Below are 26808 nucleotides of genomic sequence, written 5' to 3'. Positions count from 1 at the left end.
TGTGGGTCAGGGGTTAGAAGGGAGATAGCCAGATATTCCTGGCAAATCTGTGTGCATCCCTTCCCTCCCCTGCTCTCCGAGCCATCCCAGTGAAGTGGCAAGCATCCAGACTGCAGACATCGTGCTGCCACATGGCTTGGAGTTAAAAGGGAGACTCCAGCACAGCCTGCAGAGCCCTCTGGAAAGCAGCCCTGTGCCACCTCTCAGCAAGGGGCTGACTCCACCAGAGCAGGTACTCCTGTTCCTCCCTGCCCTGATAAGAGAGCTGAAACTCCTGCAGCCGCTGTGGAGATCAACATCCTTCACCGCGCTCTGGATCCGCTTCAAAGCCAAGTCTTGCACACATCCTGGCCGAGGCGTTGGCTGCCTCGCCGCCGCTGGCTGGGGCTCTATCAGCTTGGAGGGTGGCCAGCCAGCCATACCTTCCTGAGCCCTGCTTGGCCTTCCAAGAGGAGCTGCTAATCACGGGGCTGGGCAGAGGCAGGCAGCCCTGCCTGGATCTCACCGACAGGCAGACAGATCCCTTTCCCCAGTGCCGAGTTGCTGTCGGGCATATCTTTGGTTATCATGGGCGGCTGGAGCGCCAGCAGTGTGTTTTGTGTTGATTTAGTTGTGTTTCATTTGGCCTCTGTAGGAGATGGGGAGCCAAGAGCATTAATTTGGATGACGGATCATATAAACTCTGACTCCTTCGCTCCCATTCCAGGGACTTGATAAACGGTAATAGGAACTCTCTCTTCCCCGTGTAAGTGCTATTTTATCAAAAGCTGGCTGAGTTATAGCCACCCTCTAATGCGGGGGCAATTAGGAACTGGCCACATTTCACAGGCTGGAGAGGCTCGCAGGGGAGGGGACGGCTCCCACGGGGAGGGGAGGAGGACGAGGCTCTCCGAGAGCCATCCAGGGTGCACACAGCCTTGGCTGACAGTGCCTTGGCTTCAGGGAGCATCTTCAGCTGGGAGATCCCAGTGCTGTTTGCCCCCACACGAGCAGAGCTGAATGGGGCCGAGCTGAAGGGGAGAAGATCGGGGAGTGTGGGTGTGCCAGAGACTGTCCATCAGTGAGGAGGATGTGCCTGGATTCCCCTCTGTTGGCAGGATGAAGGGATCCTCTCTGGGATCCTGCATGGGGACAGAAGAGGCCACAGCCAAGGTGTGGTCCCAGCAGGCTGCAGAGGTGTGAGTGTCTGCACACCTCTCTGTGCCCAGAATGGATTTCTTCTCTCACTGAAGCAGACAAGAGTAATCTCCCAGCTTCTGAGTACACTGAGCATTAATAACGATAATGTAGTAAAGCTTCATTAAATTGGGCCTCTGATAATCTACTCGCCCTATTATTAGGCTTAGCAGGATTCAGCTTCTATTTTTATAAAAAAGTGATGGTTAAAGGCTGGGTTCATTTGTGGTTGCTATTGTTTACTGCCCAGTTTCTAATTTCTGGTCAATGCAAATGTTACACAGGTGGATCTGGGGAGGAAGGGCAGTGCAGAATGAAGTGTTTATTGATTACAAGCAAATCCTACCAAACCTGCCTCTAATCCATCCAGAAAAGGCTGTCTCATCCGTGTGCTTAGCCAAGCGTGAGGATGCACTTGGCATAGAGCTGGTGCAGATAAAGCCTCTCTTTTTCTCAGTATCTTTCAGCACATGGCAGGGTTCAGGTCCCCAGCACAGCTCCTCCATCATTAAACTCTTCTTGGCCTCCTTTCAGCCTTTTTATAGCCAGGATGAACCCAGCCTGGTATCCAGGATGCCCTGAACCAGGTAATTTCAGGAAGCTGCACACCACAGTGTAGTCACCAGCAAGCTGGTACCCTCTGGATGTCCCCCATGCACCAGAGGGATGCCAACATTGCTGCTTCTTGGCTTTAGCCTCAGGGAAGGATTTGGCAGCATCATCATCAATCCTCCAGCCCTGCCATGCTGGGACGATGTGGAGCTGTGGGCACAGGCAGGAGCTGCCCAGGAGCAATTCACTAATGGCCAAGTCCTGGCGAGGAGCTGGGCTCTGCGTCCAAGTGCCATCTCTCCTGGATGAGGTGGAATGGCACCAGGTCCATGGAGCTTCCTGCGGGCAGTGAGCACCAGCAGAGTCACCCACACAGACATCCCACTGCACTTAAATCTGAGTAAAGGAAATGCTGTCAAATGCAGGCAGTGACACTGAGCTTTTTCCTTTTAGCTTGGCTGGAGAGTTCAGCCTCACCTCATGGCCAAGTTGGACTGAATTGAAGCCATCTCCTGTGCTTGGAGCTGGCTCTTGCTTCCCTGCCCTGCTCACAGGGACCCCTCACTCACGTTGGCACTGACCATGCAGTTTCTTTCTGTGTCCTTTGCAGAGAAGTCCGTGCATTTCTCGGCCATTGCAGAGGTTCAGAAGCTGAGTGCTGAGTCAGTGGCTGCCTCGTGCTGGCCCCCTGTTCTGTCCTACCCCCGGGATGTGATCAAAACTTCTCCCCAGACGGAGCCCCACTTGTTCCAGTATAACCCACCAGGCAAGTAAAACCCCCTGGCTGTGTGGCATGTGCCCTCCCCTGCCTGAGCTGGGACTGAGCCCAGAGGCTGTGCTTACAGCCAGTATCACAGGTTGGGCTCTTTAAAGGTCCCAGGGTGGTCAGGTGTGTCTCCCAGCTCTGGCTGGGGCAGGTGTAGGGATGTGGTTTGTCACAGAGCAGTGTGGGTGCAAAGTCAGACAGGTTTTATCCCTCTCTGGCTGGAGGGCAGACAGGTCGGGCACAGCTCATTCTCTGGCTGCAGAGGGGACAAGGCAGTAATTTAAACTATTCCAGTCCTTTCCAGAATGACTGTGTGACTTGGAGCTCGTGCAGGCTCACAGCCAGCCAGGTCACTGCAGCCAGCCCCTGCTCCCCCCCGTGCCCCTTCATTCCCTGATGGCTGCAGCCGCTCTGCCTGCCCTTGGTCTGGCTGATGTTTGTGTTCTCCTCACAGGACACCCCATCCCACTCAACCTGCATGAGAGCTCTCGCTCAGGGCTGCAGAGACTAGCCAGCATCTCCAACCCTCCTCCCCTCATCTCCTCCACCAAGCACCCCTCCGTGCTGGAGAGATCCGTCGGATCCATTTCCCAGGTAGGGCATTGAAAGCTATGAGTGGTGGAGATGCCTCTCAGGGACCATCAGTTGCTCCTGACCTCTCCTCTTGCCCCACAGGGAATGCCCATCCAGCTCCACACACCCTACAGCCCCGAGCACGCCAAGGTCCCCGTCGGTTCCATCACCATGGGCCTGCCACTGACCATGGATCCCAAGAAACTGGGTAAGGAATTGGGAGATGAGTTGTTTTTCACGTGTTCTGAGAGCAGGAGGGAGCGAGCTTGCCAGAAGCGTAGGGGAAAGGAGGAGCACAGGGCACAGCAAGGGAGCACAGAGAGAACTGCTAAGAGGATGAAAGGCTTAGTCCATCAGGGGAGCAGAGACACAGGGAGCTAAATTTGTGCAGTATAGGAAAGCAACAACTCGGTCAGGGACACTTCCCAGCCTATAAATACCCTTCAGGTAATACTGTGATCGAAGGAAGGAAATATATTGTTGTTCCCCAGACTGGTAGGATAAAGAGTAAATGGCCTGAAGTGAACAAAGAAAGTGTTTAGTCTGCAGATTTGGAAGCTTTTCTTAACAGCAGGAGGGAATGGGTGAGGGATCAAGGCTTGGGAGGAGGGATATGAGCTCTGTTTCCCACTGTATGTGGGTCCTGTTATAAACCAGCACAGGGTTTTCAGTGTCAGCTCTGGTCCTGCTTGGGCAGTGCCAGGGTGAAGGATCTGGCTTTGCTCAGTGGCATTTGTGCATTCACCACCCTGGGGAAGCCCATCCCAAGGAGCTGGGAATGGCAAAGGTGCCAAGAAAGCGCTGCCTCCGGGCTGGCACAGCCAAGGGCTGTGGCTCCATGTCCTGCACCTATGCTGATACCTGGTTAATGTTTTCCAGTGCCTTTTCCTGGAGTAAAGCAGGAACAACTTTCTCCTAGAAGCCAGGCCAGCCAGCCAGAAAGTCTGGTTCTGCAGCCGTCCCAGGAGGGCTCCATCCTGCGGGGTGAGAACACGGAGTGGGGGGCACGTGCCCCAGCTGTGGGGAGGGAGGGATGCTGGCACTGCCAAGCCTGGTGGATGCCACACTGGCTGCAGCTGCCCAGTGATCTCAGGTTTGACTTCTGGAATTGTGCCCAGACGAAGGGGTCTCTTTGCCCCTTTTCTCTACCTCTCCAAATCGGGGCCTCAGGTGTTGATTCTGACGGAGGTTTTGTGTTCAAGGGGCACCTGAAAATCTGTGGCTTAAGACAAAGCAAGACCTGTTTAAATTACATTAATTGGTATTTTCATGCTCTTCATTGTTGCTGCTGCAGATGGTCAGGGACCCCATTTTGGTTAAATACAGCCCTGATGGGTTTCTTTCTCCATTAACCAGGCAGAAGAAAATAAATGCAGAGGTTTCTGGTTTGTGAACCTCCCAGTAAGACAAGTCAGGAGCCTGAGTGCTGTGGGCTGGCTCCAAACCAGGACAGATCTGTGTGAATGAACTCAAGCCACCCTGAGCTGCATCTCACCACAGATCTGCTCTGATCACATCAGGAGAGGCTGAGCCAGGCTGTGCTTTCTCTCAGGCTCATCAATCTGCCCGGCACCTCCACAAAGACAGCAGGGAGCTGATAGCCTCAAAAGACCTATATTTTACCTCCTCTCCACCCTACACTCTCAAGGATGGGTTTCTCAAGACACTTGAGAAAGTACAAAGGGTTCTGCAAGGCTTGGGATTGAACACTGACAGCTCTTGGAGGGTGTCCCCTCCAGTACCACAGAGACCGGGTCAAATCCTGCACTTAGTCTCAGCCCCACGGGTTTTGTTGAACAGCTGAACAGCAAATCCAACCCCCAGCTCACAGGTTTTGTGTCCTGCAGGTACTTCCCTCAGCTCTGCCTCGGGAGGAAGCATCACCAAAGGAACACCCACATCCAGACCCCCTCCAGAGTCACCCATCACCTACCGAGGGTCCATCACACACGTAAGTCCCTTGTCACCCCTGGGTGCTGGCAGCGTGTGGTGCTGGACAGAGGCACTGGGGGTTTGAGGGGCACACTGGGTGTGCAGGACAGGGCTGTGCACAGCTCTGTGCTGCTCCCACCCTGTGGAGCCCCTCAGAGAGGTCTGCAAAGAGCCCCCACTTGGGATGGCACGAGGGGTGTCCCATGAGTGAGGACTGCAGAAGAGCAGAGCCCAACAAACAGCAGTGCAGCCTTACAACACCTTTAAACCCAGCCTTGCCTCTTGTAGCTGTAAAGAACAGAGGCAAAAGCAGCTGTAAATGGCTCTGGCAAAATCATCTTGCCAGGGCATGAAAGTGGAGTGGAGCAAAGGAGGTGGGTGGAGGAGGGAGGAGGCTGTGAGGGGCAGGTGAGGTAGCAAGAGCTCCTGCCAGGGCTGAGCATGCTGTGCTGGGGGTCCTGCCCAAAGGCTCTTCAGCAGGAAGATACTTTGGCCTTAATGTCCACCATCCATCTTCAGAAGAGCAGCTGGCAAGCGGGCAGTAGTTTCTTGCAGTGTGAGTTATAGCTCATCTGGTAACAGAGCACAGAGCATTAAAAAAAAAAAAAATCTGTTTCCCATGAGGATTTTATCTGGCCATCATTCAGATATTTAAAGACATTCAGGCTCCAATTTTTGCCTGCCTTCTTCAAGGAGGATAACCATGTTCGCTTTGGCCCTGTGGACCTGATCCTGAATCCTGGCCTAGAGCAAAGGCTTAGCTTGCCTGGTGCCCTGTGTCCAGCAGCTGCCAGGAGTGGGTGCTCAGGGGCTGTAAATAACCCATCTGAGCAAACACTTGCTCCATCCTCTCAGATGCTCCTGCAGCAGCTGTGGGCAGCAGTGGGTGGGCATGAAGGACCTTGAGTACCACGTGCCAGTTGAGGAGAGCAGCAGAGTTTGTTGAGACACTTGTTTTGCATCCAGTTAATGAATCCAGCCAGCTAATGATTCCATCCAGATTCCTTTGTTTGGCTGGGGATTAAGGTACCAGGGCCAGACCCAGGGCATTGCCTGGCTCTCCTGCTGGCCCAGCAGCCTGCATCCCTGTGCTCCTGCTGGGGAGAATGAGCCCTCTGTTCTGGCAGCAGCTCCTGGTACCAGAGCTGATACTTGATCTCAGATGAGTCATCCAGTTCACAGGAAGCAGATCTTGAATATATGCTCTCTGCTCTGAAGCCATCTGTCATCACTTGCTTTCACATCCCCTCGGAGCACATCTGTGGAAGGGAGGTGCCTTACCTGGGGCTGGGAGAGCCATTACCAGGTGCCCAGATCTGCTGCAAGGGTGGGTGACCAGAGCACTGAACCCACATGCTGGTATGCCCTGGCTTTTGGGGACTGCTGCTGCTCTGAGGGCTTGGTAGAGAGCAGGGGCACCCCCGGGCAGGGGTGGGGAAAGAGCCTGAGTGGCACAACCTGGAAGCAGCAGCAAAGCTGGCACAGGCATCGCGTCCCGAGGCTTCCCCCAGGCACGAGTGCCAGGGCTTGCTGGGGTTAAATGAGCTGAGTAGGCAGGTGTCAGTCAGGAGTGTCACTCTGACAGCATCACTGTGCCTTCCCAGAGATGGGGAGGGGGCTGTCACCCCATGGTGGCTGTTCCCAGTTGGCACCAGCGGGTTACAGTGGCAGAAGGTTGTTAATCACCAGCGACTCCTCAGGGACATCCAGCTCCGTGTGTTTTGAAGGGGATTCAGGGGGCAGGTGCTGTGAGCTGTGTCTGCTTGTGGTGAAGGAGAGGTTTCAGTTCACACTGGTGTGTTTGGGGAGCCTGCTGCTGTTCCTGTTGGAGAGCTGAGGCAGGCTCTGCTCCCCGACCTGCTGCAGGACCGGTTTCGTTGTCGCCTGCCGTCTCGCCCGGGCGCGCTGCCAGCCGCCAGCTCCCGCACGCAGGCAGCTCACTGAAGGTCACACTGCTGCCAGCAGATGTGCCTGGGTGGGCAGGACATCTCTGTGGCTCCTGTGCCAAGCTGGGGAAATAGGCTGCAGGGAAAAAGCTAATGCTGGAGCAGTGCCTGCTGTCACCAAGGTGTCCTCAGGGGAGCACCAGCCCTGTCCCCCAAACCTGGGGAGAGGGAGCAGGCCAGGTAGCTTACTCCAAAACGCACAGGGTGAGAGTTGCTGCTTTGGAGATCCGTGCTCTCCTCATCCCCTGCCTCTTCCCAGCAGCCTCACACAGATCACGTACCTTTTTACTGCTCCTCGTTATCATTCTCATCAATAATTAAGCTGCAAGTCCCTCGCTGTTGGCTGCGCCAGGAAGCGGAGGCCGGGTGTGCTCCCTGCGCTCGGCTTCCCGCGAGGAACAGCCTGTCCCCGCACGGCGTTTGCTTAATTGGTTGTGACACTGTTAAATATGGATCTTGGTGGCTTTCCAAGGGCACCCCGGCAGAAGTGCTGTACAAAGGAACCATTACCAGGATAATCGGAGAAGACAGCCCCAGCAGAGCGGAGAAGGCGAGGGAGGATGCCGTGCCCAAAGGACATGTCATCTACGAAGGGAAGAAGGGCCACGTGCTGTCCTATGAGGGTAAGTGCTGATCTTCTCTGCCTTTTTAGGGCAGGTGCCAGGGGTTCGTGCCACTGTGCCTGGGACTTGGGAGCTATTTGGGGAAAGGCTGATGAAGTACAACGGGCCAGCCTCATGTCTCTGCTTCCAGCGTTTCTCTCCCTTCCCACCCTGGTGCCCTGTCTCCATCTGTCCCGTGTGGTTATCTTGTCTTAGAGATGGCAGGCAGAGTTGCGGTGATTTTGGGAAACAGGGATGAAGGTACCAGATAGGAATGTGTTACCTTCATCCCTAGCACCCTGTAGTGGAGAGGGACTGATGGAAAACATTACAAGAGCACTCCCAAACTCTTGGGCCAAGGTGGACTCAAACCTGCAAGATGGAGGCAAGTCAGGTAGTTCAGCATGAAGGTTTATTTGCATGTCAGGTTCTCACCTGCATTGACTTGGGCACCCTGAGGCTTTTCCAGCGTGGGGCTGCCCTGCAGGAATCCTCCTGGACCCAGCTTCAGTGTCTGGTGGGTTCTGCTAGAGCTGTTGGAGGTGGTAAAGCCATTCCTGCATCCCACAAGGAGCCTGTCTGGGGATGTGTTGGCTGCACCCCTGCAGCACGGGAAGGCTTTTCCTTGGTAACTGCCAGCAGTGCCTCAGGTGGTCACCAGCTGCTCCTGCCTGCTCTGTGCCTGCTCAGCCCATCACAGCACTGCCCACCAAAGCTGCTCTGCATGTCCCTGTGCCTCCTGTTGGAGATAGCAGATGTTGCTCTCCAGTGAGGCTGGAAACCCCATTGTTGCCTTTCACTGTGTGCTGGGTCAGGCATCTCTTGTGGAGCTGGACTCCTGCTGGCTTGCACTTGTAGTCAGGAAGAGCCAACTCAGAGATGCTGCAGCCCTGAATCCTCTTGGGGTGAAGCACTGGCATGTGCTTTGGTGTGCTCAGAGATGGCCATCCTCATGTGTCACCTCGCTTCTCACTTGAGTTTGGAGATTACCAAGGAGCTGATCCCAACCTCAGCTGCCTCAGTCGGTGTCTCTGGAAAGCTGCTGTGGTGCCTGAGCCCTCTGCCTTCCTCCCTGGGGCTCAGTGTCCATTCCAACCTGCCTGGCAGCCTGGGCCCTGTGGCAGTGCTGCAGGCAGTGTGTCCCACAGAAGTCCCTTTCCTCATGGCCACAAGTGCAGGCAGCTCCTGTCATCACAGGCTGGGTTGTCTTATCCAAGGCTGGAGGCAGAGGGTTCAGGTCAGGCCATGGGGACAAGCTCCAGCTGTTGTCACCTTTGTGTGTGTCCTGGGACCGCAGGGACCTTTCAGGACAGGGCTCTGTGCTGTGCCTCCCGCCTGCCACATGGAAACTGGCTCACAGCATGTCCCCCGGGGTCCACTGTCAACTCTAGCCCAGATAAGAAATGTCACCGAGGAGGACTTGACTGGATGCCCTTTGGGACAGTTGGCAAGGCTTGGACCAGGAAGTGTTTCAGGACTTGTTTGTGCAAGAAGCTATTTTAATCACCTCTGCCCAGGCTGGGGGTCGAACAAGGCTGATCTCAGAAATAGCACCATCCGGGAGGGATGGGGAGTGCTCCTGGCAGTGAGGGCTGCCCGTGCCCAGAGCTGGGATCCCACTCAGGCAATGAGGAAGAGCTGCAGACCAAACTCTCCCCTGTTGTTTGTGTCAGCCCAAGTCTCCCCGACTGCAGCCTGTGTCACCTCTCACACTACCCCCTGTGGACACAGATGAGGAATTAATTCCTTCCTCTCCCCAGCAGCCTTTTACATGCTTGGTAGCATTTATCACATCCTAAGTGATCCCGCGAGCTGCTGCAGCTTTGCCAGCCCTGCCTCTCTCCTTCCCCCTGTAGAGCCCAGCGAGGCTGAGCAGCCCAGGAACAGAAGAGTTAAAAAAAAATTAAATAAGAAAACTGAAACCGTTGGTGATTATGAATTTTGGCAAGCAGAAAAAAAATTGCAAATTCTTTAGTGTCATGAGGGTGCTTAAAATAAAAGAGCTGTAATGAGACGAGATCCTGTAGCATGTGTGAGCTGAATTGTGCTAGATTGGTTATTCTCATCCTGCATATGATTGCTGATGGCTTCTGCGAGGCGAGGAACGTGGGTTTGGAATGGTTTTCTTTCTGTTTAGTCTCTCTTCTCGCTCGCGCCCTCCCCCTGCTTCCCGGTGGTACAAAGGGTGCCTGGAGCACGTCCCCTCCTGCACAAGGGCTGGTGGCAACAGATGTGCCTTGATGACAGGGTGCAGGCACATCACCCGCACGGTGCTTGGCTGGTTCTCAATGTCACCCCCGGATTTCTGCTGTCAAATGGAGCCGAAGCAAAGGCTCAGGCACGGACCCCCTCTTGTTTCCCCACACACAGCCCCAAACACTTTGTGGATTGAGTGGGCGCTGATTGCGGAAACCAGCAGTGGGTGTGAAGTTGTAATAATCCCATTTTATTAATTACTGGTTTTGCTAAGGAGGAGTTTTGTTCCTGATTGTCCACAGCAGAATGAATGTTTTTAACTTCCCTGCTTCCTCTAATTGTACGACCACCTTCTCTACCCACCAAGAGGAGGGTTAGTGCGCTGGCAATCCTTGGCAAGGGCAGCCTGGCCAGCGATGATGGGCAGAGGCGTTTGTCTCTCCTAGCTGCCATCCTGTTTGGAGCTCATGGCATAAACCCAAAGCATTCAGCTGCATCAGAAGCTGCTGAATTCACAGCTCGCTGCACATGATGGGTGCCCATTGCCCGGGGTGGGCGTGATGCTGCCTGGCACGGGCAGGGCTGAGCTGGTGGTGGGGCTGTAGCTCAGGATAGGTGTCCACTGCCTGTTCACAGGGAGCCTGCTCCAGGTTTGGATCAGGGGGCAGTCAGTGGTCTCTCCTCACCCTAGTGCTCACTCCATCAGTCCTGCTTTGCACCATCTCTCCCAGTTCCTATGTGTGCTCAGTGCTGTTTCAAAGGAATCATTCTCAGCTTCACTTCTCCTCCGTTTTCCCTGGTTTTCTCACCCAGGGAGTGTCTCGGCAGATGTTGAGGCTGGCCAAGATCCCAAACAGTAGGTGTCTAGCAAAAATCAAAACAAACAAGGAAAAAAAAAAAAAAACTCCCCAGACCCAAAGAGTGAAGTTGAGTGGAACTGCAGCTGCTCCCACTGGCTCAGGGCTGTCCTGCTGCCTACGGGATGGCCCCACCAGGGAGGGAGGGAATGGGACATGACTGGGTGGATGCTCCTACCCAAGAGGGAGGCACAGATCTGGAGTCTGAGGCAGGCAGGGAGGGGAGAGAACACCAGCTGAATTTCCTGGAAGCCAATCCCGTGCGATGTTTCTGGCACCGCATAGCGACGGCTGATGCTGGGATGAGATCTGACCCCTCAGCAACGCACACAAACAGCAGTAAACTGTTTTTTACCAACCCTCTCTTGGCCCAGGCTGACTTTCCATGCCTCTTGGTGTTCCCCCCTGCAGGTGGAGTTGCTGCTTCTCAGTGTCCCAAAGAAGACAGCAGGAGCTCGGGAGCTTCCCATGAGACCACAGGAACTAAGCGGACCTATGATATGATGGAGGGGAGGATCAGCCGGGGCTTACCAACCCGTGATACCTTATCCACCAGCATTGAAGGTGGGTCTGCATGAACCCTTCCACCTGGGTTATCTTAGTGACCTGTGGAGATCTCATCTCCTGTCTGCATGGTGCATCTTCCTGTGCCAGTGTTCTGGCAGTGGTTAGCTGGTATCCCAACAGGACAGCATGGGAAAAAAACAGAATGTAGAGTGGCCTGTTTGCCTTGCCTGTCCTGACAGACCAGCTCCAGGAAGACAAGAAAAAAAAACAAACAAAAACCACATTTTAAAAAAGGAAAAAATAAATAATTTAGAAGTTGTTGGTATTTATCCTTGTTCTGGCATCCCTGGTAACACTGTCACGTATTCGTCATAAATTAATTGCTGTGTCACAGCCTGACTTTCCCTCTTGGATCTCTTCTAGGTCTCATGGGTCGAGCGATCCCTCCAGACCGACACAGTCCCCATAACCTAAAGGAGCAGCATCACATGCGAGGCTCGATTACACAAGGTAAAACCTGGGGGCACAAGATGGGCACGGACAGGGGAAGCATCTCACTTGCATGGCCCTTCGTTCTCATCATCAGGATGGGACAGGAGGAAGCAAGGATGGGCACATCAAGGTCCAGCTGCAGATCTTTGCAGCCCCTGCTTTGTGCTCAGAGAGATTTTCAGTCTTGCTCAGCTTCTGCCAACCTAAATTCTGCCCAAGTCAGGGACAAAATTGTCAGTGATTTGCATGAAGCAGGTTGAAATAAGTGTGAAATGGGTGCAGAAGGTGGTGGTCAATGTGAGGTGGACTAGCTGCATTAGCATTAGAGCTGCTCTCTGGGCTCAGTTGTGTACCAGTCCCTGAGTTACATGTGTTAACTAGAGACCCCCTAGAAGTGAGTATCTGCATGGGGACTGGGAGTCCAGGGTCTGCCTGGGGAGTCACCCTCTGCATCCATCATCTGCTTGGGGGTTGCAGGAATACCTCGGTCCTATGTGGAGGCCCATGAGGACTACCTCAGAAGAGAAGCCAAACAGCTCAAGAGGGAAAACACTCCACCAAGGGACTTATCTGATGCCTACAAGGTCAGATCTCATGATCTGACTCCTCTGAAAATGAAATCAGCCCATGAAGACCTGGTAGCCACGGTGAAAGAAGCAGGAAGATCAATCCATGAGATCCCCCGGGAGGAGCTGAGGCGGACACCAGACATCTCTCTGACCAGACCTCTGAAGGAAGGTTCCATCACGCAGGTGAGTATGGAGTGAACACTGGGTGAGATCAGTCCTGCTCAGACTGCTGCCCTTGCACAGATCCTGGGAGCCATTCCCAAGGTAAAAGGAGAGCAGAGACAGCTTTGTGTTGCATCACTGGTAAGAACTGACGCTCTGCTAGGGTAGAGGTTGTCCTGCCCCATCCTTTGAAGGGATCCCTTCCGATCCAAACCATCCTATAATCCTTCCCTGCAGATAAACATAAAGCCCAGAGAACCCCTGGCATGTTAAGAAAGCAATGATCCATCTAGATGTGTAAAGAAAAGGGGACACACTTGCCTCTTTTCCAAGGACAGTCAACTCGGTGCCCTCAGCATTTGTGACTCTGGGTGCACATAAACTTGGTCTCCTCCCTTCATGGGCAAGTGGCAACCCAGCAAGGCCAGTAGTTAGGATGAAACATGGCATGATATCTCCTGTTGGTCTCCAAATATTTGCAGGGTTCCCATGGCACCTTGCAGTCCTGTCCCATTTCACAGTGTGTGTAGGAGAGAGGCGTGATGGGCACAGCCAGCCTTCGGCAGTGACTCATCATCATCTTGTTGGAGCACAACAAGACGTGCAAGATGGGCCCTCCACCCTGCCCTGTGCCGAGTGGTTGTCTCTGCTCTGCCGATGGCTGTTGGTTGTTTGACCAAGAAAACCTCGTGTATTGACCCGCTGAATGAGGCATCCTCAGTCCCGTTGAAACTCAGTGGGATGCAGTCACTGGGCTCCTTCTGTTGTAGGCCCCTTTGATGTCCCCTCTGCCTCCTGTCCCCAGGGTACCCCGCTGAAGTATGACAGCGGCTCTTCCTCCTCGAGTACCAAAAAGCATGATGTGCGGTCCATCATCGGCAGTCCCGGCAGGACTTTTCACTCTGTGCATTCTCTGGATGTCATCCAAGACCCGAGGAATCTGGAAAGAGCTTACGAAGAGAGCCTGAAAAACAGGCCAAGCCCTGTGACAAACTCGGGTGGCTCCATCGCCAGAGGGGCTCCTGTGATTGTACCCGAGCCGGGCAAACCCCACCAAAGTGCCCTCGGCTATGAGGACCACCAGGCAGGGCACAGCACGGCCTTCAGCAGCCACTTGCACAGAGGGTCTCCAGTCTCCACGCGGGAGTCCACCCCACGGCAGCACGAAGGTACTTGGCAAACCTTTTATTTGATGGTTAAATTTCTAACAGCCGAGCAGGTGAGGTGCACGGGAGGTGGCTGCTGACCCCACCTGCCCGAGCGATTCCCAGCAGGTGCCTGTTGAGCCTGTTCTTCCCAGCACCCCACGCCCACGGCTGACTCATGGCACTGGGGTGGCTGCCAGGGACAGCTGGGGCTCAGTGCCCTTCCCGGGGGTGCTCACACTGTTGAAGTGAGGACACCTCACCTGCACCAGGGTAGCCAAAGAGAGACTTGGGCCAAGGCTGGTAAAGCCATTGGTGTTTCAAAAGTGCCCTCCCTGTCCCAGCACTGGGCCACAGCACTCTTTTTTCCCTAGGTGGGCGGGATAGCAGTGCTTGGGACACTGGGTGGGAGATGTTCACACTTCTCACTAACAGCAGCAGTGACCTCCTTGTGCTGAAGAGCGTGGCAGCAAGGCTGCACCATCATCAGTTTGTGCAGGCCAGGGTGAATGCACAGATTGCTGGGGTGAAGGGATGATTTGGGAAAGGCCTCTCTCCCAAGGGGCAGCTGGGACTTGGCCCACCCTGACCTTGGTGGTGTAACAGGGCATGGCAGTGCAGGGAGGAGGGAAAGGTCCCTCGAGTTCAGGGTAGCTACGATTGTCCCTGTGGGACACGCTTGGCCAGAGGCATCCCTCAGGGACATGGCTTGGCTGCAGTGCTCAGTCTCTGACTCATTTCCTTCTGCTCTCAGCAGGGAGCATCACTGCTGGGAAGCCGGTGTCCCAGGACAGAAAGATCACCCCCACGTCGAGAGAGCTCACCAACTCCAAGTCCCCGCACGCCCCCGTGCCCGACCACCATCACCCCATCTCCCCGTACGAGCACCTGCTCCGCGGCGTCAGCGGCGTCGATCTGTACCGAGGCCACATCCCGCTGCCTTTCGACCCCGCCGCCATCCCGAGGGGAATCCAGCTGGAAGCAGGTACCTCGGCTGGGGGCACGCTTTGTTATTTTCCTTCTTACGCTCCAAAAGCCTGAGAGATCTCTGGGGCTTCACATCTGCATCCTTTTCTCTCCCAGCTGCTGCTTACTACCTGCCAAGGCATCTGGCTCCGAGCCCCACGTACCCACACCTGTACCCCCCGTACCTCATCCGGGGCTACCCGGACACGGCCGCCATGGAGAACCGCCAGACCATCATCAACGACTACATCACGTCGCAGCAGATGCACCACAACGCCGCAGCCACGGCCATGGCGCAGCGGGCGGACATGCTGCGCGGGCTGTCGCCCCGGGAGCCCTCCCTCGCCCTCAACTATGCAGCAGGTCCTCCCAGCACGGCGCTGTCCAGGGGTTTGGGAGCAGCGTGGGAGAAGGAGGCTGGGTCAGGCTGGCGCCGCCAGCTCCGGCACGGCCAAGCTTGCAGCAGCTCAGCGTTGTCCTGACAGTCCTCTCGCTTCTCTCTCCAGGCATCATCGACCTGTCCCAAGTGCCACACCTGCCCGTCCTCGTGCCCCCTACCCCTGGCACCTCTGCCACCACCATGGACCGCATCACCTACATCCCTGGACCCCCCCAGACCTTCGGCAGCCGGCACAGCAGCTCCCCGCTCTCCCCAGGTAATGCTGGATGTTGCTTTTCCAGTGGGAAAATGATTGAGGAGGACGCTCGTAACCAATCCAAGGCCATGGGCTCCGCATGACAGGACAGGTTGGGAGACCCCAAATTAATTCTTACTCAGGGACTGGTTCCCTCTCTTCCTGCTTGTTGAGGGCTTCCTTGCTTTTCCTCCTTCTTCCCCAAAGCAAATAGCTCTGTGGAAGGTCATATCCTGGAGACGGCACCAGGACAGCTATTCCATGATTGGTCTGGGTTTTGTCGTGCTGGTTGCCCTCGTCTGTCCTGCTCCAGGTGACCTTGGATGAAGCCATTCCTTATCTGCTCTGCGTACACAGCGATGTGAAGAGCAGGCAGCATTCCCAGGGGGAATTGCTGTGTCTGCAGCCCTCTCACTGCCTTTTGGTTGGGTTTCAGGAGGGCCCACACACATGACCAAACAGTCAGGATCGTCGGTGTCCGAACGGGAACGGGAACGGGAGCGGGAACGAGAGAGGGAGCGTGAAAAATCCATCCTAGCCTCCACCACAGTGGAGCATGCGCCCATCTGGAGACCAGGTAGGCTGGGGAGGAGTCCATCCTCCACGCTGGGACCTGTGCTGGCTGGAAGGTAGGGTTAGGGCTGTTGGACAGAGCGCTAAAGCCCTTCTTGTGGTCTCTGCAGGTACAGAGCAGTCCAGCAGCCGTTCGTCCTCCCACTCCCACAGCCACCAGCACTCTCCCGTGTCCCCCCGCACCCACGAGACCATCCAGCAGCGCCCCAGCGTGCTCCACAACACCGGCATGAAGATCATCTCCTCGGAGACCCCCACCCCTTCCGTCCTACGGTACGTGCCTCCCACTGTGGTTTCCAGTGTTTGCCTGGATGCCTACACCAGCCCTTAATTAATGAGCACCTCTGAGAGGAAGGACTGGGAGTTGTTTTCCCTTCAGTCTCAGTGGGAGCAGGACTGGAGCTTTCAGGGAAGTTGTGGTGGGGAGAGGCACATTTTGGTTCCCCAATTTTTTTGCTTTTCCTGCTTCCAGGACAAAAAGTAGGAGTGTGCCTGTGCCCAAATACAGGTATTGCTCCTCTTGATGAAGATTGCCTGGTGGTGGAGTTATCAAGGTCTCTGGGACCTGTCCATGGGTTTTGGGTTCTCCAGTCCATGCATTTAGGCCCAATACCCTGTGGGCAGGTACTGTGGTGGAGGCTCCATCCAAGCCCTCCTCACTGGCCCTGCATGGCCCAGCCATATGCTCAGGAGGCCTGGAAGGAGCTCGACCGGGCAAAGCTGAACACCGAGGCTCTGGAAACAGCATTTCCTTTTTCCACGTGCTTCTCTCATCTTGGCCTTGCCTTCATTTTCCTTCCAGGTCCTCCTCCACCACCACCACGTCGCCAATCCGCTCTGCCGCCTTCCCCTCGGCCTCCTCCCTGCGCTCGTCCCTCAGCGCGGCCGACGGCTACACGGCCCCGCTGGACCCGGCCATCCTGCAGAAAGAGGCCTCGAGGGTGCGGGAAGCCAAGACAGAACGAGCCCAGACTGACAACAACGTCTACACCTCAAAGCTGCCCAGCGGGGCCAACCTCGAGCAGTCGCCTTCGCCCATTAAAGCCATGGAGTCGAGACCTTTGCCCGCCTCCGGACCTGGCTCCTCTCATCACTATGGCAGAGGACAGGGGAAAAGCCAGCAGCACCACCACCCTCTGGACCAGCAGCACGCAGCCTCAGGCTCCGAGCAGCACAGTAGAGAAAAGAGTCAGAGTAAACGCTTCTCCATGCAGGAGCAGGAGCTCCGAGGACTCGGTAAGAGCACCATGACAGCAGCCAACTTCATAGATGTGATTGTCATGCACCAAATATCTTGTGATAAGGGCCAGCAAGAAAGAGGCTCACTGAGTAGCCACTCCACTAGAGATGGTCAGAAATTGGAGGGCAGAGGTGAGAGACCTGTAGCCTGACACCCATTTTATTTCATTACTTCTTATTTTCGGTTGCACATTTTGGATATTGGCTCCATCAGCTCCTCAGGTGTGCTTGTCCCTCTGCTTCCTGGCTGTTGTGTTATTCCAGACTTCTTCATTTTTGCGTGTTTTAAGGATCTTCCCTTCTTCCACCCTCTTTTAGTTTTTCCAGTTGCCAAGTCCTGTTTTGCAAATGTTGTCCAGTTCCTGGTATTGCTCTTTACAGACAATAGCCATTTGCTAATTTTGATTTCCCCATCCTTAGAAATTCCCAGGCAGTCTGTAAAGAACAGTTGTGGGTAATAAATCAAACGAGCAAAGCGGAGAACTGGGATTGTGAGCATGACAAGGCTGCTGGCCATCAGACAAGCACCTCCCTGCTCATGAGCTGCAGGGTCTCTGTGGGCTTTGTGGGTCTCAGCTTGGATGGGGTCCCTGTGCTCAGGGTGACCTCACTCAGGGTGCTGGGTGCTGCCCAAGATGGGCACTGTGGCTGTCCTGGGATCACTCAGCCCAGCCATGCTCAGCAGCCATTTTCACAGCAGACCACAAGAACCACCTAAGAACAATCTTGTGTAAGAGAGAAAAGCACCAGGATTAGTTATTCCAGTAGAAAGTGCAGGGGGGGGAGATGGATTTCAAGGTCTGGATCATCCTTGATGGGACCAACCTTCAACCAGAGCATTCATCCAGGCTCCCACTAGCATGCAGAAGCAACAAGCAGCCCATGGGGGTTTGGTAGGACCCCATCTTCAAGTTGTAGCAGCTGCCTTTGGCCATCAGTACTGGGAGTTCCTGTCCCACTCCCCATATCCCAAGGATGGAGAGGATACAGCAGCATGGCTGGGAGAAGAGCTGCATCCCATCCCACCCCTCAGTGATGTCTGGTCCTGGCACCTTCTAGCAGCGCGTTCCAGGACTGTGGATGTGCCTCTGGCTGTGGTGCACTCCCTGGCTGAGCTTTCCCCACCTTTTTCCCTGCCCCCTGTACTTCATCCAGCTGAGTGTTGTGCTCTGGAGAGGGGCAGCTCTGCTGTGGCCGCAGAGCTTACAGAAAGAAGGTGCTTGTCCTCAGGACCTAACTGTTGGTTAGGCTGCTCAGCAGGACACTTCATCCTGGGTGAATCTAAAGTGCTGGTGTGCATGGGGTAATGGGGCATGCTGCATCCCCATCCCTGCTGCAGGGAGGTTCTCCATGGAGCCCTGCCCTCCCCGTGCCTCAGGTACAGGGAGGAACCCTCCAGCTGTGCTGTGGGTGCCCTGCCATGTTTGCCTGCTGAGGGCAGTCTCTAGGAATGGAGCGTTAGGAGGATAAAGGTCTGGGGAGGCAAAAGTTGTGTTGCCAAATGTGCTTGGCTGGAGAGAGGCACCGTTTGCCTCCTCCAGGGCCCCTCCATCCTCCGCCTCTCCTCTGCAGAAGCATAACCCATCCATGCCTCAGTTTCCCCTCTCTGCTGAAAGGTGATGGTTGTCCCTCATTGCAGCTCTGCCTGCTTTGATGCACTTTCAGTCTGGGCAGAGGCTTGTGTGGATTTGGTGGACTTTCAATGGGCTTTCAGGTCTTTCCAGCCTTAATGGTTCTGTGAGTCTGTGCAAGGTGTTAAAAAGCAGAGAATGGTCAAATTTTGCCCCTGTGGTTTGTGAGTCCCCTGTCTCTGGAGTGGCATCTGGGGTCTCCAGGGTCTCACATCCAGTTTTCAAGTCCCTGGTGCTGGCCATGCTGGTCTTGGGGGTTTGTTTTACTTGGAGACCTCTTGTGCAGCCACCTCCACTCTCAGGGCATCGCTGTCCCTCTGGGCATCATGGGGGTTTCAGTGGGTGGAGAAAATGGGGGAACAAACTGTGAACCTGCAGAGGTTGGATTTAGTCCCTGGATCACACGCTGTCACTGAGTGTCCAGTTCTGCAGGAATGAGACATCACCTCTTCACAGCAGCCATCACCACAGCTGGACATCAGAGGTGGCCCTGCAGTGTGACCTGCCAGGTCTTCCCTCGTCTCTCTTTTCCCCCACTTTGCTGAACATGTGACTTCCCTACGAGCAGTGGAACAACAGTGCTAGGGGAAAGCTGAGTGAGCTCCTGGTTTTAAACCCTTCCATTTCCTCAGGCTTCCATGGAGGCTACAGCCCCGAGCAGATGGAAGCAGTGAGTCCGGTGAGCTCGCCCAGCCTGTCCCATGAGAAAGGGGCCAAGCTGCTGCAGGACACAGAGAAGGGGCACGGGGAGCATGACCTGAGGCAGAAGCAGCAAGGTGAGAACAGGGGCTGGCTGTGCTCCAGCGCTGGGATGGCATTTGGAGAAGGGGACACAGATGTCATCTCATTGCTGCTCTCTCCTTGGTGCCCCCAGGCTCGCTGAAGGCCTCGGCTCCGGACGCCGCGCACCTGCAGCACCTGAGGCAGCCCGACGGCCCCCAGTGCCAGCCCCTGCAGTCCAGCCAGAGCATCAAGGGCATGAACCAGCGCGTGGTCACGCTGGCCCAGCACATCAGTGTAACTAACTAACCTCATTCACCTCCATCCCCTTCCTGCTGGGGCTCCAGGGAGGAGGGAGGAGCTCAGTGAGGGGATGGGCTGGGAGTGATCCTGGAGACCTCAGCTCCTCTAGTTGGGGGCTGGAGAGCGGGGGGCATCACGAGTGTTCAGCCCAGGTATTTGTGTCACCAAGAAGCCCAAAAAGCTGTTGCAGACAGGAGGCAGAAGTTCCATCTGCGGGGACAAATCAGCTTATTTCCCTCCTGCTCACCATCTTCATCGGGCCCAGCAAGACAAAAGTCAAAACCAGCCCCGTTTCTGACTGTGGTTTCCTCTGCAGGAGGTCATCACGCAGGACTACACGCGCCATCACCCGCAGCAGCTCAACTCCCACCTGCAGGCCCCGGTGTACTCGTTCCCCGGCGCGGCGTGCCCGGTGCTGGACCTGCGCCGCACGCCCAGCGAGGCCTACCTGCAGCAGCAGGAGCACGCCGCGGCCTCGCGCGTCTCCCCGCACGGCGAAGGGGGCAAGAGGTGAGCTCAGAGGCCAGCCCAGGCTGGCACGGCTGGGCGAGTGCCAGCCCGAGCTCTCGTGGGCCCAGGTGGCCCAGGGGAAGTCGGGTGGGTGCCCTTGGCTGCCTGGCACCGTGGCGTGCACTCCACACCAGGTCGGAGTTTGGCGTTGCTCTGCCGGGCTTGGTGCTGTGGGGATTCTCTGCTTACACAGCCCAGCTCCTTTCTCATCTGGGTGTTTTTCCCCTCAGGTGGTGCCACTTGCCATTCCTGTTGTACTAGAGATGATCTTTAGACCCTCTTAAGTCCATGCATAATTCCCTTCCCAATCTGGCTGGTGTCACAGGATGGTTTAGGTGGGAAGGGATCTCTTGAGATCACCCAGCCCAGCAGTGACCTCTTGAGCAGGTTGCCCTGGGTCATGGCTGCTTGGGTTCAGAATATCTCCACTGTTGGAGACAGCACTTCCCTGGCCAACCTGTTCCCAGCATTTCAGTGCTCCTACAGGAAAAAAGGGTTTCCTTGTGTTGGGATGGAATTTTATGTGTTTTGTTTCTGCCTGTTGCCTCCTGTCCTGTCCCTGTTCTCAGTCCCTGACCACAGATGATTCCAAGAAACCTGAAGCAACATGTTTTCAATTGGGTCAAAGTTAATTTTATCTTCGTCTTTCAAAGTGAATCAGAAGTTTATTAGACACAGGTGCCCTGACAACTGGCATTGTTCATTTCAGGCACCACCTGTATTTGTTTTAAAGTCGCTTTCAAATCCCCTTGCTGCTACAAGGCAGGTCTGATTGCTCTTGTATGGAATTAAAAAATGGGTCTGTCTTCCCACCCAAACACCCACCCAGATGTATCCAGGAATGAGTGGTGCCTTGTCAGTAAATGGGATTGTTCTTCCCGGCTCTGCCTGGTCCTGGAGTTGGCTTTACAACATGAAGGAAAAAAAGCCCAGCCCTGACCACCCAGTGATGAAAAAAACTGGGGAAAAAAGAGAAACCACAGAAAGAACAAAGACGTGAATTCCCAGAACTCGCCGTGAGGAATTCCTCGCAGGCTGGAGCGTGGCTGTCTCCCAGGCTCTGGCCACGGGCAGGCATCAGGGGCCAGTAGTGATCCTCTCCTGCAGCCACCCAGCTCCTGTGTGGCCCCGACAAGGAGCATGGGAGGTGGCAGGTTCTGCCTCGGCTGCATTCACAAATAGAATCAAAAGCAGTGTCTCCAAAAGGTTAATGCCACAGCCCTCCACAGCGATCCACGTGTCTCTGCCACCAGCAGGTCCCTCCTGGGCTGCTGTGTTTGGGGTGGCTCAGCTGTCCCACTTTGTGGGGTCATGCCCAGGGCTTGGCTCAGCGCAGCTCTCTGCCCAAACCACGCTCTCCCTCTGGCCCGTGCTGCAGAGCACCAGGAATCCTTTCCCTCTCCCAACCCCGAGGTGCTGCACAGGGACAGGGGCTGTCACAGTGAACCGATGGCATGTCCCCTTGCTGCCCAGGTCCCCGGAGCAGGCCAAGGCGGCGGCGGGGGGGCCGGAGAGCTGCATCGAGCCCGTGTCCCCACCCGACGGCGCGGGAGAGGCGGAGCACGCCAAGAGCGCCCCGTACCCCGTCCTGTTCCGCGAGGGAGAGCCCATGGACCAGAGGTACGGCCCGGGAGCGGGCGCTGGGGGCAGCTGGGGAGGGGGATGTCCCAACACGTGGCCTGGCCTGGGCTGCTTTCCTTCTGCCCAAAGCTGTGTTCCATCCCAGGGGCTGTATTTGTCACCCTGTTCAGTACCACGGGGTGCAGTTATCGTTGGGACGGGGAGAGAGGTTGGAGATGCTGAGTATCTCAGGAGCTCCCAGCCTGATCCTGAGAGTCACACTTGGAGAAGAGGCTCTTTAGGTAGGACTTTGTACTGTGGATGTTGCAGAGGTTTCCAGTGGTCTTTTGCTCTGCAGGATGGGGTCCAAGTCCCCAGGAAACAACACTCAGCGTCCAGCTTTCTTCAGCAAGCTGACCGAAAGCAACTCTGCCATGGTGAAGTCCAAGAAGCAGGAGATCATCAAGAAGCTCAGCACGACCAACAAAAACGAGACGGAGTACAGTAAGAACCTGTGGGGAATGCAGGGCACCAGGGGAGGAAAAGCCTGGAGGACACTTGAAGCACAGGAGATTTGGGAATGGGTGCTGCTGTGTTAAAGGGCTGGGAGCTCCCAGACAGCTGTCTGCACTGAAGAGTCAGACTCAGTGGGCCTTGTGGGTCCCTTCCAACTCAGAATATTCTGTGATTCTATGAACTACAAGGTCCAAATGTTTCCTAGAATGCCCTGTACTGGTGCCAGCAGTGACTGCGTGTATCTGGGGGGGCGGTGGGAGACTTCCCAGCTCTGTCTCTGTGCTCTGAGGCTGTCAATCCCACCCACATCAGATAACCTCAGTAGGAAGGAAATAATGAGCTGAGCATGGAGGACACTTAAGAGCAATTGATATTTTAATGACTGGCCAGCCAAGCTGAATCCTTCCTCCTTGAGATGCATCTCCCCCAGCCTTACTTTAAGCCCTACATCAATATTGGTGCAGCTCTGTAAAACTAACCAGGCTGGCTCAGATTAGAAATTCAGCCCGTTCGTTCATTAACCGCTAATAGAGTAGATAGGATCATAATTTAATTTAGCCCAGCATTATCCAGTCAATACTAATTCAATTTGAATCCATCTTACAACAGCTGCATCGGATAAGAGGGACCGAGCTGTCTCGTCTCCTGGATGATGTTACCATGAGCCAACAGTGTTGTTATGCCCCTTTGGGGACATGTGGCTGAACCCCCTGACCTCCCACACTTTCCCTTATCAAGAAAAAATATATAGAAATTGGATATGCCTCTTATTTGATGAGAATTTCTGTTATTCTAAGGAAAGCAATATCCAAGTCAAACAGCTCAGCTAAGAGGGAAAATATTGATTTAACATTTCTTTTCCTCCTCCTTGCCCTCTCTGCTGCCCAGACCTGCTCCATGGATAGGGGGCACTGAGCCTTTGAAAATCCCATGGGCAGGAGAGAGGGTTTAGCTTCTTGGAGCTTGTAATCCCAAGGGCAGGAGGCAGGAAGGGAGGGAGGCCAGCCCTGAGCACAAAGACATTGTCCTGGCTTTCAGGGCTCTGCTGTTTTGCCCTTTCCCACCGGGTGAAGGTGCCCTGTGGCTCTCCCAAAGGCACTGGGAGTTAGTCCTGGTCCCAGCCAGCACCCACAGTCCCACCCCAGTGCCCGGGGGAGCTGGGCTGCTGTGCAGAGTGCTGTGACACAGAGATGGGAGTCTTGTCATGGCTGCCACAGCAGGTCCTCCCAGCCACTAACCTGCACGTGCTGCTCTCCGTGCTGAAGAGCTTCTTTGTTTTTCTCCAGATGTGGGGCAGCCTGGGACAGAGATTTTCAACATGCCAGCGATTACTGGAGCAGGTAACTCCCCACGTACCTGTACCTTGTTTCCCACAGGGCTTACAGCTATGGAGAGCAGGAGGCTCAGTAGATTTAAGCATCTCCTTTGTTCTGTTTTCCCTTAAAACCAAGTGTAACAGTTGCTGGGAGGCAGAAGCCTCGGGACACACCATTACTCCCTGCTGTTGGGTTGGAGAAAGGGCAGTGTAATTCCTTGGAAAGCCTGGCAGAGTTTGAGGAGAGGTTAAAGGCCAAGCAAGGGTTGGCCATCTGATGCCATCAGAGGGTTAAACCATCTTAGCAAGGTGGACCTCACACCTGGAGAGAGCACCCTGCTCTTGGTGGGACCTTGTGGGTGGGTGGTGGGAGCAGTGGCAAAGGGAGTGTGAGGGTGGGCAGGGGGGTCTGTCACTTTGGGCTGGGCAGGATGCAGGAGCCAGTTACAAAAGCAAACTGGGGCAAGAGCAGCACCCTGTGCTGGGCAAAGTGGCAATGCTGAGGACCAAAAGGGAGATGAAGGGTGCTGGGGCAGGAGGAGGTGTTTCCTGGGAGGTGGAGGAGTGCTCAGGCCCAGGACCAGCCCAGGGGGAATGACAGTGGGAAGCTGTCACCCTGTTGCCACCTGCAACATGTCCGGGTGGACTCACAAAGGGAGTGAATCCCCACTGAGGAATATTAATTGCTACTTAATTGATTAAGAATTAATGCTCTCCTACAGCAGGAATGCCTTCAGGTTGTTAGTTTTAGGTAGGAGAACAGCAGGTTTCCCACAGCCAAGGCAGGAGGTGCTGTGGGCAGGGGTTTGGTGCTGTGGGAGGGCCAGTGGTTTAGGACTGCTTGCCAGTGGAAATGAGCTTGGGAGAAGAAGTGAGCTTATCAGCTGCTGGGGTGAGCAGGTGCAGCCAGGTAGGACCTGAGGGGTCCTGGCAGACAAGATTTGAGGGTCAGTTTAGGCTAGAGGGGACCAGCAAAGACCCTGCCTGTTTTTACAGCAAGACAAATGTTCAAACAAGGTTTACGGGAACCTGGGATCTGTCCCTTTCCAAGCAGAGGGGCAGGGCTCCCAGAACAAATACCCCAGGATGGGCTCAGCTGGGGGGCCTGGCAGTTTCGTGTCTGTATTTTGCCCTTGCTTGTTCCCTGTAAGTGCCACCCTGGGAATGACGGTGGCACGGCTGAGCCTCTGGTCCCTGTGCGGTGCTGCTCCATAACTGCATGGCTTGAGACTCACCCCACGCGGACACCTCGCCTCTGCATCCTGTCCCGCAGCCCGGGGGTGCTGTCCCCGTGGGAACCCGGCCTGGGGAGAGAGGGGGGTGGGGGCAGGGGGCTTGCAGAGAGCTCGAGGAGGGACAGCAGGACGCTCCCCTCTCCCCACGTAGCCCGACCCACGCTGGCAGCTCTGGGGGCTGCCTGCACCCTGTCACCCTAGGGCCAAATCCAGGCACGTCTTTCTCATCACGTGTTTTTGTGGGGTACTCCTTCTTCCTTCCTTCCCTGATTTCCTTTATGGGAAACCGCCCCAGCCTCCAAATTCCTGGCACACTGACTTTTGCTCTGTGTGCGTGGGGACCCCACATCCAAATGACTTCCCTCCTGCCCCCATGCCGAGCCTGGCTGCGTTGGGAGCACAGCCCCTGCTCCTTGGAGATGCTCCCTGGGGCTCAGTGACAAACCCTTGTCCCCAGCCCCTGGCCCCGGGGAACCTTCCCAAAGCCCAGATCCCAGAGCAAGTCCCATCCACCCCACCGCCAGCCCCCGCCGAGCCCCGGGGCGGGATGGAGCGGGAGGAGGAGGAGGAGGACGGGTGCATCGCAGTGCTTTAAAGAACAAGATGACAAAGTTTGTTGCTTTGCGAGAATGTGCTGACTGTTTGTTTCTTCCCTTCTCCCTTGTCTCCTTTCTCCCCCTTTCCCCGTCCCCCCCATCTTTCTTCTCATTTGGCTCCCCCCCATCTCCCGACCCCTCTCTCCTCCCTCTCCCGTATCTCCCAGGGCTAATCAGTTGTAGGAGCCAGTCGGTCCAAGAGAATTCCAGTACCAACATGGGGTTGGAGGCAATAATTAGGAAAGCCCTAATGGGTAAATATGACGAGCAGTGGGAAGAGCGCTCACCTCTCAGTGCCAATGCTTTTAACTCTCTGAATGCCAGTGCAAGCCTGCCCGCTGCTATGCCCATAACTCCTGCTGATGGACGAAACGAGGACGTGCGCTCCTTGCCAGGTCTGCAGCCCTCTCCACCTTCACTCTCTCTGTGTTATTAATTCTCAGCCCTTTTATCTCCCCATTTACAGGGGGATTTATTCCTCCCCTCCCCGTTTTTGTTCATTTTGGTTTTCTTCTCTCCCCTCCCTCCCCCAGCTTTGAGCTTTGTGGATCTGCTGATTAATCCTGTTTGATGTTAATTTAATAGTCTCCGAAGGTGCTGTTGCTTTCTCTAAACCACTGACTTGCTCTTTTCCCTATTTGTTGGTTTTTAATATCTCTTTTTCCTATATTTTTTTTACACAATGGAGAAGTTTATGGGGGTGGAAACCCCCCCCACACCCAAAAAATCAAAGGCATAAACTTAAATAGCCAGCCCCAACTATCTGTAAACCCCCAGTGGGATCACTGCTGCCAAAACAGGGGAAGTTGCTGAGAAGGTCTGGTGTGGAGGATACAGAGCAGGGTGGCATTTCCCTCCCCACTCCCGTCTCTGGAGGGCAGAATCCAATTGGGATGAGAGGACTGGATCTGGGAGTGCCTGGAGCAAGAGGGAGATTGCAAGGGAGCTAAAAGTGATGCCTGGGGGATGGTAAGAGAGGAGAGGTGGGGCCCTGGTGGGGCTTGCAGAGCCCCATGGCAGGGTCTGCTCAGCTTTGGGGAGACTTGAGCAGAGATGAGAGGGTGCCTGCACAAATCCCCACTTAAGAAAGGGAGGGAGGAGAGGGACCAGGGATGGGTGGGGGAAGCATTTGTCCCCCACACACAAGGACATAGGGCCTCATGCAAGTGCCTTGCACAGAGCATGACACCACTGCCAGGAACCACCCTGGGGAATCCAGGCACAGAGCCCCTGGCTCAGGAGTAGATCCTGGGTGCATGTGTGCACCTTCCTCCAGGTCAGCTCACACCTCTCTGGGTCAGCTAACACCAGGCACTCTAAAGCTTTTTGCAGACAAGCTTTTCTGGCTCCTGCATGAAACCAGCAGCTTCTTCCAGCTGTGCCTCCCCATGCCCGGTGGAGGCTGCCTGCTGCTGGGCAGGCAGGGTGGGATGCAGAGCCCATCCATCCCTCCCCCTTGGGGAGCTCCCCCAAGGGAGCTGAGCTCACCTGCCCCACAGAGCCCCTCCTGGCTTCAAACCTTTTAAAACCTGGC

At 55.3% G+C, this 26808-nt stretch overlaps 1 protein-coding gene across 17 annotated transcripts in view; it reads left to right on the top strand.

Annotated features, from left to right (window-relative positions):
- The window catches only part of NCOR2 (nuclear receptor corepressor 2), a 229912-nt gene that overhangs the window by 199974 nt on the left and 3130 nt on the right, over positions 1 to 26808 (top strand). For 10 of the 17 annotated variants that reach the window (XM_038152377.1, XM_038152376.1, XM_038152368.1 and 7 more), the window contains 23 exons: positions 2339 to 2494; positions 2949 to 3088; positions 3170 to 3275; positions 3947 to 4051; positions 4915 to 5018; positions 7418 to 7568; positions 11012 to 11164; positions 11531 to 11617; positions 12077 to 12351; positions 13136 to 13499; positions 14230 to 14460; positions 14559 to 14804; positions 14948 to 15097; positions 15513 to 15653; positions 15760 to 15922; positions 16452 to 16885; positions 19152 to 19295; positions 19394 to 19536; positions 19859 to 20052; positions 21526 to 21672; positions 21971 to 22116; positions 23415 to 23468; positions 25442 to 25669. In XM_038152377.1, coding sequence (XP_038008305.1) covers positions 2339 to 2494; positions 2949 to 3088; positions 3170 to 3275; positions 3947 to 4051; positions 4915 to 5018; positions 7418 to 7568; positions 11012 to 11164; positions 11531 to 11617; positions 12077 to 12351; positions 13136 to 13499; positions 14230 to 14460; positions 14559 to 14804; positions 14948 to 15097; positions 15513 to 15653; positions 15760 to 15922; positions 16452 to 16885; positions 19152 to 19295; positions 19394 to 19536; positions 19859 to 20052; positions 21526 to 21672; positions 21971 to 22116; positions 23415 to 23468; positions 25442 to 25669 — 4062 coding nt within the window. The remainder of the gene's footprint in view (positions 1 to 2338; positions 2495 to 2948; positions 3089 to 3169; positions 3276 to 3946; positions 4052 to 4914; positions 5019 to 7417; positions 7569 to 11011; positions 11165 to 11530; positions 11618 to 12076; positions 12352 to 13135; positions 13500 to 14229; positions 14461 to 14558; positions 14805 to 14947; positions 15098 to 15512; positions 15654 to 15759; positions 15923 to 16451; positions 16886 to 19151; positions 19296 to 19393; positions 19537 to 19858; positions 20053 to 21525; positions 21673 to 21970; positions 22117 to 23414; positions 23469 to 25441; positions 25670 to 26808) is intronic. The other 7 variants (XM_038152375.1, XM_038152383.1, XM_038152384.1 and 4 more) reach the window with 4 other exon arrangements.

Source organism: Motacilla alba, chromosome 15, assembly GCF_015832195.1.
Source record: "Motacilla alba alba isolate MOTALB_02 chromosome 15, Motacilla_alba_V1.0_pri, whole genome shotgun sequence".
Classification (NCBI taxonomy): domain Eukaryota; kingdom Metazoa; phylum Chordata; class Aves; order Passeriformes; family Motacillidae; genus Motacilla; species Motacilla alba.
This window is presented reverse-complemented; position numbering and strand designations above follow the sequence as displayed.